This window comes from Pollicipes pollicipes, unplaced genomic scaffold, assembly GCF_011947565.3.
Source record: "Pollicipes pollicipes isolate AB1234 unplaced genomic scaffold, Ppol_2.1 Scaffold_3087;HRSCAF=3621_pilon_pilon_pilon, whole genome shotgun sequence".
NCBI classification, from domain to species: domain Eukaryota; kingdom Metazoa; phylum Arthropoda; class Thecostraca; order Pollicipedomorpha; family Pollicipedidae; genus Pollicipes; species Pollicipes pollicipes.
Window position 1 is genome coordinate 19,403,816 of NW_023596225.1, and position 12,701 is coordinate 19,416,516.

General features: G+C 56.5%; 1 protein-coding gene across 1 annotated transcript in view; it reads right to left on the bottom strand.

Annotated features, from left to right (window-relative positions):
• The window catches only part of LOC119114864 (histidine ammonia-lyase-like), a gene marked incomplete in the record, with an annotated part of 16,668 nt that extends 4,335 nt beyond the window's left edge, over positions 1-12,333 (bottom strand). Inside the window, 13 exon segments of the mRNA XM_037238920.1 lie at positions 45-307; positions 309-338; positions 340-533; positions 916-1,162; positions 2,433-2,617; positions 3,051-3,214; positions 3,629-3,695; positions 5,177-5,249; positions 5,792-5,866; positions 8,443-8,473; positions 8,696-8,762; positions 10,414-10,596; positions 12,163-12,333. Coding sequence (XP_037094815.1) covers positions 45-307; positions 309-338; positions 340-533; positions 916-1,162; positions 2,433-2,617; positions 3,051-3,214; positions 3,629-3,695; positions 5,177-5,249; positions 5,792-5,866; positions 8,443-8,473; positions 8,696-8,762; positions 10,414-10,596; positions 12,163-12,241 — 1,658 coding nt within the window.
• Between the last annotated feature and the right edge of the window lie 368 nt (positions 12,334-12,701).

Consider the following 12,701-nt stretch of genomic DNA (forward strand, 5'->3'; position numbering starts at 1 on the left):
TCTCTATCTCTCTCTCTCTCTCTCTCTCTCTCTCTCTCTTACTGACCATGAGCGCCTTGCGCGCCGCCCAGCCGCCCATGGAGACGTGATCCTCCGTGCCGGCGCTGGTCGAGATGCTGTCCACGGAGCTCGGGTGGCAGAGGCCCTTGTTCTCGGACACTAGCGCCGCCGCTGTCACGTGCGCCATCATGAAGCCCGAGTTGTAGCCACCGTCCTTGACGAGGAAGGCGGGCAACTCCGAATAGGCGGGGTTGCAGAGCCGCTCGACGCGGCGCTCCGACATGGCGGCCAGCTCGGACACGCCGATTCGCCAGGAAGTCGAGTGCCTTGGCCGGGTACTTCGCCGTGGAAGTTGCCGGCCGAGATGATCTCGCCGCGGCCGACCAGCACCAGCGGGTTGTCGGTGGCCGCGTTCAGCTCGGTGGTGAGCCAGGTGCGGCAGAGCGCGATGGTGTCGTGCGCCACGCCGTGCACCTGCGGGCAGCAGCGCAGCGTGTACGCGTCCTGCACCCGGTTGCAGAAGCGGTGCGACTCTGCAACAGGAGAAGCGGCCGGTTAGAAGGCAGGCTCCACGTAGGCTGGTCACCAGGGACGCCGGGAGCGGCGCAGCTCGGCTACGGACTTTGCGCGGGCGGCGGCTGTTCTGCGCAGACTCTGATCGGAAACGGCGATGACATTCCAGACACCATGACCCGGCAAGGTACCGGTCACATTGAGCTTAGCCATGATGCACTATGAAACCAGGGATGTCATGGAGATTCGAGATAGAACGGCACACGCAAAGGTCTGATGCAGGACTGGCAATCAGGGAATGTAGAGCCGAAAGGCACGCGGCTGTCGTGTCCGGGCCCTGCTATCGGCACTCACCGGCAATCTCTGACGGGTATGTGTCCGGGCTCTGCTGGCGGTACTCACCGGCAATCTCTGACGGGTACGTGTCCGAGTGGAGGAGGGCGCGCAGCCGACGGGCCACCTCCATCTGGCCCTTGTGCGGCCGCAGCTGATGCACGTCGCTGTCGAAGGCGCGCGACGTGCCCTTGAGTACCTCCAGCGTGATGGCGGCCACCACGTCAGCCTGGCGCGCCACGGCGCCGGCCCGCTCCACCGCCGCCGCGCCGATGCTGGCGATCAGCTGCGTGCCGTTCACCATGGCCAGGCCGTCCTGCGGCAGTAGGCAGGCAGCCAGCGTCAGCCGACTGGGACTCGGCCGGCCGCCCAGCGGGGGCGGCACGCGGCCGGTCAGCAGCGGCGCAGGCCGCTCGGCGACGCGTCTGACAGATGGCAAGTGAGAGTGGGCTCGGCGGTGAGGTTAGAACGGACGCACTCGTAGTTTGCAAATAATTTTGAAATCAGTTTGATCGAGGGTAGGGAGGTCGTGTCGCCTTTGGCATGACATGATTTTGGCATCGGTGCGAGCACTCGGTAAAAGTGCTTCGGTCGCTGACTTCTAACAAGGGGTGCATGTGGGCCATGAATTATTGAGTCCACTTAGGTCAACCATCTCGCGAAACAGGCGACAGAATCTCGTTCGTTTTTGAATTCTCTCCCTTCGGCCCACGGTGTCGGGCGTGACATCCAACAATGACCCCGACACTGCAAAATTGACCGACCTCGTGTAGTCGCTCCAATTAGTCTAATCAATTTATAAATCAAATAGATTTATTTGACAGCTGTCCGCGGTATGTATTCCGTTGTCGTTTCAGCCGACCCGGGCGTTAACTCTGGCATGTAACTAACTTAGATACTCTGGCATTCACGCAGTATTTACACCTCCGTATCTAAGAGCAAAATTAAACAAAATGCGCGAGGGTATGTCAATCTGTGGGAACATTTTTTGGGTCTTCCGAGCTTCTTGGAAAATCACGCAGCCATATCCATGCACAAGGGCGGAAACTGACCGGTTTGACGGCTGTTTTACGTAACGTGGTGTGCGCGTGATGAATCAGATGCCCCGTGAGAGCCGACTGCAAAACTGGCTACGGACCAGAATCCAGTCGGATACATTTTTTGCTTGCTTTAATCAGAGTTCAACCACCTGACCCGTGAAGAGGTGCGACAGCAAGGCACTGAGGTTCGTTAGGCCAACAGGCGGTGATTTTCTATGATCTCCGAACTGTCCCCATTCTAACGACTCGGAAGGTCCCTCATTCTCGGTGCTTCAGTGCAGGTCACGCTCGCATCCGCCGCTTGGCTTCAGAAGTCGAGCTTCACTTGGGTCACGCCACTCAGTTCAGGAACCAGCGCGGAAACCCGGCCTGGATCAAGAAGAGACCCTTAAATAATGGAACACGGCAGAGTCCGAAGTGTGCGTGTGTCCGTCCCAGTCCGCGCAGCTTCGGTCCATACCGGGCGTGGATATCGTTCCATCCCGGCCCTCAGCGCCCCCCCCCCCCCCCCCCCCGTCCAGCTCCGCAGCGCGGCAGAACGCTCACCTTATACGAGAGTTTTATGGGCACCAGGCCATGCGCCTCCAGCACGTAGTGGGCGTCCCCCCAGCCGGTTTTGGCGCTCCACATGCGGCCCTCGCCCATCAGACCGAGCGCCAGGTGCGCCAGCGGCGCCAGGTCGCCAGACGCGCCCACCGAGCCCTTCTCGGGCACCCAGGAGAGGCAGGACACTGCCGGACACGGGCAGGCCATGGTGACGACAGGCGCCGAGGCTGCTGCCCGGCACGGAGACACTGTACCCATGCCTGAGAGCCACGGGCACCGAAGCGAAAACTAGTCCTAGGCGGATCTTTGCTGGCAGCAGAATCATGGGTTACGCCACTCAAACATGTTTGCAGTCGCGCGCTGTGATGGCCTTCAAGGCAGCTAACTGCAACTGGTTAACTCCGCTGGTTAATTGCAGCTCGTCGATGCCACGTGATGCTCTTCGTGAAAACTCTGTGCAAGGCTGATGCCCATAACCAATATTAAAAGATGACGTCCCACAAACCGTCGGCACAAACTCGACAAGCAGCGAAGCTCCAGTACCATTATGACCGTGTTCGGCCGCCGCTCGGGCCCGGCGGTCTTACCTCCGCTCAGCCAATGAGCGTCGCGCCTCACCGTTGAAAGCGTCAATCATCTGGTGGACGATCCTGGGCGACACGCCGCTGCAGCCCTTGGACAGCGTGTTGATGCGCAGCGCCAGTAGCATGCGCGTCTTCTGCGGCGAGAGCGGGTCGCCCACGCCCGAGGCGTGCGACCGGATCAGGTTCACCTGCATATCACTGGCAGGGAGAGGCGAGAGACGGTGAGAAGCAGAGTAGGTCACCCACGCCCGAGACGTGCGACCAGATCACGTTCACCTGCATCTCACTGGCAGGGAGAGGTGAGAAGCGGTGAGCGGCGGAGTGGGGCGCAGACCAGAACACACGACATGGGAAAACGAGTATGGCGGGCGTGGGTGCTGTCTCGGGATGACTGCTTTGAAATCATTACTTTCCAAAGACAACTGTTTTGTCTGTGGTATTCTGGCGTTTGAAGCGTGCATTTCGCCTTTTATTAACCACGTTTACTGACTGGCAACATGCACAGAACCACCGTTTTCACGACAATGTAAACAGAAATGCTATTCTAAACCGCGAGAGAATAAGTTGTCGGTTCTATGGCTGAGGGAAAACAATGCACGCGGGAAAACTCACTGTATCTTGTCTGAGCCGATCTGCACGTTCGCAAACTTGCCGAATCCGGTCGTAATGCCGTAGACGACTGCGGGAAGAAAGTACCACAATCGTGAATCATTTGTGTTTTCGGCTCTTTCAGCGACGGTGCGCACCTCCAGGTGACGGGGGCATTTAGGTGAAACTGGAGCGGCTGGGACGATGTCGCGACCGGGCCGTCATCTCAGCCCCCCCCCCCCCCCCCCTCCACTAATGTGGTGCAATATATGGACGGGCGACTGCCGGGGTGTCGGAGCGAGACCATCTACCGGCATGTTTCGGTTTCCCCGCCGCGAACTGCGTGGGCGATGCCACGCCCATTATCGTGGCAGTTCTGTGCATCGCGAAATACACCCTAATATATGACAGGCGGACGGGTAATGCTGTTACAATGCTGAAATGCTGTTACATTTCGATGAGTTGATTCGGATGAGTGCCATGTAGAAGGATGTACGAATGAAGTACAAATTAGAACTTGGTTCAGTCTCATTAGACGCTGTTTGTCTCATTACATAGATTTAAAGTCGAGATTCAATGACGTGTCTTCCAACGGAACACATCCGCTTTGTCCGTTATGCAAACATGATTTATCGGTTATGTGAGAGACAGGAGAAAGGCATTTCATACGAAGAGTTTTGTTCCTCAGCTGTATAATCAGGCACTTCAAATGACCGGCAGGATGCTCCCGAAAGCATTTTCGTTACGCATGAACTGAACGGTTGCTAAACTCCGCTTACAAGACCTCTGCGACCGTTCCCACACTTGTGTCGGGCCGCCAGGGTGTAGACCCGGCTTTACATCCCAGAAAGACACTTCTTTTGGACATACCGGCATACAGTTTACGGCAGGCTAGCCTAGACGCTGCTGCACGCGCCGGCGCCGCACGTGTAGCTGTGGCCGGTTGAAGCAGGTGCTGCCTCAGCCCCGAGGTCTAGAGTCCTCACGCACGTCCAATATTGATGGGGAAAAAGCCATTCGTTTTTCACAAATATTTATTTTCTGGACTTCCAAAACCCGATTTTTCGGAAAGAGGGATTAACAGGCAAATAATTTCGAAATTTTGAATTTTGGTTGGAAAAAAGGTATTTGTCTTCACGTTTAGTAACCAGCTTTCACGTCATACACACAGCTCAGCTTCAATTGCACAGGCCTGGCATGTACCCAAGGCTATCTAGCGACCGTGACACCCAAAGCTATCTAACTCAACCTGAAACGACCTTTTGAACTTTGAATGACATTTCAATGAGGGCTATTACCACTGTCTCATCTATATACATAATGTTCCTCGCAAATGCGCTTTACACTTACGTCACTATTCTTTGCGTTTTACCGGGGTCAAACATGCGTTTTAATATTACCATCTGCCGAGCTGCGTATGATGCACCAAGTGGGCGTTCAGGATATGACAAAATATTAATTACGCTATAACTATGAGATTAACGGCAAGTTGCCGTGGGTAGCAATACAGAGCCTCGATTACAGTGTTTCTGTTGCTATTCCGCCATGTTCCCAATGTTTCCCATTACTCACCTTTCTTTTCCTTGACGATCTTGTCCACCAGGTCCCTGGATTTCACCAAATGCTCCTCGGCCTCCTTGGTCAACTGCGAATACACCCCAGTTACTACACAGGAACGCCAGGAGGGGCTGTCCACGAATCATGTTACGCATTTTTGGCTTTTTTATCCTTCCCTGCCCTGATAACGCACTGGTTACGGTGGGAGAAACCTTCCTTGCTCCGGTTACGCTGCGTTAAGGGCAACGTCGCTTGGTTCCTTGCGGAAACAGCGATACCAAATAAACAGCGGGCGTGTTGCTTGTCATGGGAGGAAGCCAACGGCGCCTGACTTTAAGGTGTTGAGTTCTCTAAAAAAAAAAATTAGCATAATCTACCACGTCTGATGGTAACTTGACAGTGTCCAAACCTTCCTGTTTCTACCTGTTTTGTTACGCTTCCGTTACACCCCATCAAACTCCCTTCCCCTCCCCTCCATGTGCAACGTAATTTATGGACAGTCCTTGAGAATGGTCAGCGAAGCTGATATGCTAGCAGACCGGGAAGTGTTTGTTGCAGTGTTTATGACAGTGCGATCAGCAGCCATCCGGCAGCTCCATGGCCATGCTGGCCTTCGGGGCCGCCGGTTACCTTGATCTTGTAGGCGCCCCTGCCCAACTGGACGAGGTCGTCCGTTGACATGCTGTTGCCGTCCAGGTACATGGTCTGAAAGCGCACCATTACGTCACCTGAGCACATCGAGCCCCTCACGTCAGAAAGCGAGAGATAATGTGCTCGATACATCCTGGATCGGTATGGAGTGGTCACATCCTGGTCCTGACCAGTTTTCCTTGTTGGGTGCACCGCATCGCGCAGTTTCAAATGCCGCACAAATCGATTAATCGGTGCATCGCCTGGCACAACAACGAAAGATAATTGTATTTTTGCTTTTATAACCAAACGAGCATGCCACAAACACGATTAAGTTATATTTTCTACGGCTGCGGGTTCAAAGGATCCCCACGGTATCCAGGCTGATCTAAGGAAAGAATCCAGCATTCGCCCTGCGTTCCGTAGCATAAAAGCAGCATGTGCCCGTTAGTTTGCTATATTTCTATTTCTCAATGTTCACGTCAGTTTCCGTTGAATATCTCAGCGAGCAGCGCGCCAATCTTATGCATGAGTCTCGGTGATAACACCGTGTTCCTTGAGCGCCGGGTCTTCCGTAGATCAGAGATATCTAAGCCAGCGTCGGGGCTGTACCGTACCGACTACGAGAGCCAGTCGGCGCCCGGCGCAGCTGCCTTGGGCGCTGAGTCGCTGAGCCAGTCGGCGCCGGTAGAGGCCGGCGTGGCCGCGCCCGTCAGCCAGTCGTCAGCCCCCGCCGCCGGCTGCGGCGTCGAGTCGGTCAGCCAGTCGGCGCCGCCGGTCGAGGCCGGCTTGGGGGAGGCCGCGCCGCCAAAGTCCTTCATCCAGTCGGCCTGGCCGGGCGTGGCGGCCGGGGTAGGTGACGCCGCGCCGCTGGCGCCGCCCGCACCGCCCGCGCCGGCGAACAGGTCCGACAAGAAGTCCTGTTTGCCGGCGGGGGCGGCCGGGGCCGGAGCCGCTGCCGGCGCCGCCACGGCTGGTGTCGCCGCTGGTGTGTCCGACTCGCTGCTATCTGAACTGCTGCTGCTGCTCTCCGACTCGGCTTTGGCCGCCTTGGCAGGCGGCTTCTTTGCCGCCTTGGCCTTTGGTTTGGCCGCCGCCTTCTTTGGTTTGGGGGCAGCTTTCGGCTTCGGCGGCGCCTTCGCTTTGGGCGCCGGTTCAAAGGCTGGCGGGGTCCTCCTCGCGCTCCTGGGCCTCGGGGCTGGGCCTCCCCATGAGGCTGGGCCCGACCCGAAGCACTCGCGCTCCTGCCGCGTCCACCTCCTGCACGGTCTCCTGCGGCCCCTTGACCTCCTGGCTGGTAGCGGCGCGGGTTGCTTTGGAACAGATCTGGGACGTCGCCTCGGCGCCTGTCGGCAGTCTCTATGGATATCCTTGAAGAGTTCGCAAGGCAATGCCTGCAGCATTTTTGCTGTCTGCAGAGGCAATTTGGGAACCCATATCACAGGGAGGCCAATGGGCATCGCCTCAGGGGATGGACAATCCGACTTCTGTGGTAGTTTTTGCGTTGATTGCTGTTTGAGCGGCGGTTGTGGCTGTGGGCCGTAGTCTGGTCTATACTGTAAGCTGTAGTCTGGTATGTAGTCTCCCTCCCTTTCACACATTCGTTGCTCCATAGCAGACAAGCCTGCCATTGGCAATTTGGGACGTTCAGGACAGGCGATTCGTCGTCTTTCGGTCCTTTTTGGGTAATCGTATTCTGAACAGTCATTGCCAAAGCCCTCTAGCGCTAACTTCCCACAGACTTTAAGAATGGCTGCTCTCCATTGTTCCTTCGTAAACGGCATCTTGAGAATTTTCGGAAGGAGATCTGTTGCCAACTGCTCCAGTTCCTGGTCAAGATCATCTGATCTTGAACGAAGCTTCGGCTTATCGCACTCAGCATCTCTCCCAGACCTCTTGCCATGCAGACAGCATGAGACACACGATTCGTTTCTCTGACAGGAATCGATACTGCTGGCTCTACGATCAATCATGGCTTGAATTGAAGATTTTGATGCGAGTGCTTTAGAGAGTAATTTACATACTGGAGCAGGCGACTGCGTGCGACTGGCAATGGTGGGAATTTTTGAGCACATTGAACAACTCAATAATTTTTACCTGAGAGGAATCTGTTTTCTTGGTAGTGAACTTAAGAATTTATTTGTGCGGAATTGTCACCATCTTTAAAGTAGAGCTTTCGTTTAAGCTGCCAGTGCGCGCGATGATTGCATTATAGATCCTCCAACCAAGGCATCGACCTATAACGCGAAAGCCAAAGTAGCAACGCTGTAGCTTTGAAACCCACGCCAAAGCTCATAAACATTGTTGTGAAATGTACCAAATACATTATTCGATAGGTGCTCGTCCAATCTCCATATCATTGCGTTTCTCAGCCACCAACTGCATTTGACTGCATAACTGCGATATATATATATATATATATATATATATATATATATATATATATATATATATATATATATATATATATATGGAAAGTGCATTAAGGCTCCAATGACCTTCATGAACCGCACTCCACCTGGTTCTCAATAATTCAAAAAGTGATATGCTTTCAGATAAAAATATTGGCACATTTGCATACATCACCATATTGCATAGTCGCTACAACAGCGACTTCTTGGATATCCACGAAGGCCATGCCCGTTGCTTACCTCTTTTGGTCCTTCTCCATTGCAAGACTCACTGATGCCATTAGTTAAGGAAAGCTAAAAAGCCACGCAACCGATGCCAATCACAACATAACGTACATAAGTGGTGACTGCATACAAAGCTTAGGCGACATGAACCGCACGAACGCCACGCAAACAAGATGCCACCTTTCGAAGACCCTATCCCGGCAAGGCAAGACTGACACCGCCACAGCACAGGACTCCATCGGTAGACGACTAGCAGTCAAAAGGATACATCTGCTCCGGCACGTAGTGAATCTCAGCGCTCTCTGTGACCGGGTTTGGCCGGTCGCTTTCCAGAACTGAAAACAGACAAACAACCTGTTCAGCACTGTTGCCGTATCATCCACTCACGGCCTCCCAAAGCGCCGCCATCGCCGCGGCTCAAGGCCCACGCCTAGAACACGAGGCGAACCTGAAGAGCCCGCTATTCGCTGGGCCAGGTGGGAGCCCCCTACAGCCAACTGTAATGAGGGACCCGTCCCGGCCAGCGTCGCCCCGCTCCCCTCTCAGGCGCAGGCAGGGTCTCCGCCTCCGACCAGGCTGCACCAAGCTATCAAGACGCCAGAGTCCCACTGCATCGAGATCGGACGAGCGGCCGGGCCTCGGGGCACCAAGGTCAGGTGAGGCCCCTAGCAGCCGTGTGGGCGGCGGGTCCAGCCCCAAGCGGCGCCGAACAGACAGGGCTCCGCTTTACACGGCGCCCGGGCCCCTTGACCGCAGCGGTCAGCCAGAGCCCCAGGCTAGCGACCTTTCCTGACGAACGGTGACGGCTGGTGGCGACAGCAGCGGACGGCGATCGCTGACGGTGGCTGCCCTCTGGCAGACTGTGGCTGCGCAGGCAGGCCGCCTGGGTCGCGGAAGTCGCCGAGAGCCAAAGTACACGTGTACGGTGCAGGCAGTGGGTTTTCACGCCAGAACTCGTTTGCAACGAATGAGATGCAAATTTTATATCGTCCATTCACATTGGAGTGCATTGAATGTTTGCCCCTTTTGGTCTATAGCCACTGGTGTGCAAAACATATTATCAGATAAGGATGTCTTTAATAAAAGCAGAGCACGACAAATCTGGTGATAATTTCCACGGCCAGTTTCGATGCACCATACCGGTGTACTTAATGCACTGGTGCCTTTGGTATAGGATGTGATGAAACAGTGTCACCGAACCTATATCTGTTGTCCAATCAGTACATGTTGAGCCAAGGTGATTCAAATGTTTATTTTGGTGAATTTGAGCACACCATAACTTCCCTACAATGATAAGCGGACATTTAGGGTCCCTCTTGTAAGATTGGGATCTTTTCCGTACGATTGAGTAATGACACGGACGGTTAATTGCGAGGGCGTCGCAGACAGGCGGGTAGATAACATCGGATTTTTAGGGGTGACGCAACCAAGATTGTCTAACGCGATGGATGGGTAATAACGGAGCTGGTAAACTGAACGAACGGTGGCTTGCCACTTCGAAACCGCGTCAAGGGTGTGAGTGAGAAAAAAAAGTGTTTGCGACCCTTGAGCATTTTGAAACACGCCGGCGCAATGTAGTTTCAGGCGTTGCCGTGCGGCTTAGATAAATTGCGTACTCCACCCTACATCCCATATCTGTTTGCATAACACCCTGACACCGTCCAGTTTTCAGATGGCGCATGCATGAACGTGTGATTGAAAAAGCATCCAGGCAATTCAATGAACGGAATTACATCTGACGTGTGATGTCTATTTACCCCGTCACACTTCACTTCACGGGCTTGAAAGATGCACACGGCGAGGCACGAGCGCAGCCGACCTGGAAACAGAGAGGTGCACAACATTTTGAACAGTGGCGAACGCTCAGTGTGAAGCCTCAAATTTGAGGACTACAAAGCGTACATGGCGGCGGCGGCGGCGGCGTGAGCCCCGGCCAAGTCTGGCAAGGAGGTCCGCTTTCAGCCGCCACCGGCCGCTGCCCCGTACCGATCGAGACGAAGTCGTTGTCGTCGAGCACGTCGACCACGAGGTCGTGCGGGTCGAGGATGGCGCCGCCGCGCGTCTTCCTAACCTCGGCCACCACTTCGACGCGGCCGGCGTAGGTGGCCGGCTGTAGACGCTCGTACCGGCGCAGCGCCTCCTCCGACAGCCACTGCACGCGCACGTTACCTGGCGTCGCCGGCACGCTCCGGTCAGCCGAGGCACGCTCGGGTCAGGCGAGGCACGCTCGGGTCAGCCGAGGATGTTCGGGTCAGGCACACTCCGGTCAGCCGAGACAGACTCGGATCAGCCGAGGCACGCTCCGGTCAGCCGAGGTACGCTGGGGTCAGCCGAGGCACGCTCGGGTCAGGCGAGGCACGCTCGGGTCAGCCGAGGATGTTCGGGTCAGGCACACTCCGGTCAGCCGAGGCAGACTCGGATCAGCCGAGGCACGCTCCGGTCAGCCGAGGTACGCTCGGGTCAGGCGAGGCACGCTCGGGTCAGCCGAGGATGTTCGGGTCAGGCACACTCCGGTCAGCCGAGGCAGACTCGGATCAGCCGAGGCACGCTCCGGTCAGCCGAGGTACGCTCGGGTCAGCCGAGTTACGCTCGGGTCAGGCACGCTCGAGTCAGTCGAGTCACGCTCGGGTCAGCCGAGGTACGCTCGGGTCAGCCGAGTTACGCTCGGGTCAGGCACGCTCGGGTCAGTCGAGTCACACTCGGGTCAGCCGAGTCACTCTCGGGTCAGCCGAGTTACGCTCGGGTCAGGCACGCTCGAGTCAGCCGAGGCACGCTCGGGTCAGTCGAGGCACGCTCGGATCAGCCGAGACACACTCCGGTCAGCCAAGGATGTTCGGGTCAGGCACGCTTCGGTCAGCCGAGGCAGACTCGGATCAGCCGAGGCACATTCGGGTCAGCCGAGGCACGCTCCGGTCAGCCGAGGTACGCTGGGGTCGGTCTAGGCACGCTCCGGTCAGCCGAGGCAGGCTCGGATCAGCCGAGGCACGCTCAGGTCAGTCGAGGCACGCTCAGGTCAGTCGAGGCACGCTCGGGTCAGCTGAGGTACGCTCGGGTCAGCCGAGGCACGCTCGGGTCAGCTGAGGTACGCTCGGGTCGGCCGACACACGCTCCACCGCCGTCCCAGCGCGGTGGTCACTCAGATACAAGGTAAGGACTTTCAGTAGGAAATGTTTGTGCGTGCATATTCATCGGAAGACCACGTGGCGGGCCAGTTATCCACTGATTGTTGACGAAGGCCGGTCTGCCCGGCGCAAAGCGAGGAACGTGTTTGGCCAACACTCGTAGAATAGGTTTGCCTTTGTTATCTGGCAAGGCCGGTCGAATGTCGTTCGAGCGAATGACAAAAAAAGACCAAAGTACAGATACATAAGCCAGGAAATACGAGTTCACCATACAATAATTATTCGAAAGCATTCGTATCTTATTGGGTGCACGGCACGTTATGTAGATTTAGAACGACCCAGAGCCTCAGCGAGTGTCGTGAACAGTAGGCCAAGGGGTGACAAGGAAGGTTGGGCGACGAACGCGATGACCGTCAATGCTTCGTTTTGGTTGGAGCAAAGAACAATCCATTGGGCACGAAAGCAGAATTGAAGGGCAAAGCTTGTGAACATTCGAACAATGTCCAGGGAAACGACACACTTGTGACGATGGTTTTGTCAGTGATTTTCAGCCACGACCTCGCGATTGTTACCGGTCCTCCGACACCATCCCACGACCGGTTTCCTGGCTCACCTTTCTGGCAGGGCACCATAAGCCACTCGCCGCGCACGCGAGCCGAGATCTTGACGTTTTTTCCGTTGACGTTGTCCATGGTGCGGTCGGTCGAGCCAGCAGCCGAGCAGCACCTGAGCGTCGCAGGTGGAGGTGCGCAGCCGGGGGCCCGGCCGGTCCGGCCCCCGGTGCCACCAATCAGCGGTGGGGCCGGCGCGGACCGGTTCGTATCGGCGGGGCATCGGAGCCGCCGTTGTTGGAGCTGGCGGCCGCCGATGTCCGGTGCCGATACTGTCGTCCGGAGAGGACCCGGCGCCGCCACCGCGGGTCGGTGCTGCCGGCCGACGGGTCCGGACAGAGCCGGCGTCGCCTCACGCGAGCCGGCGCGTTATCGCCGCAGAGGGTCAAGCGGCTCAGAGGAACAGGTACGACGTAAGGCCGAGACGCCGCCGCCAGAAGGCTCCAGGCAAGGTCCGGCACCGCCGTAGAGAAGCCGGTGGCAAAGACGCGCCAGAGGACACAGCGGCACCCTCAGAGTTTGTGGCGGGCAGAGACCTCCA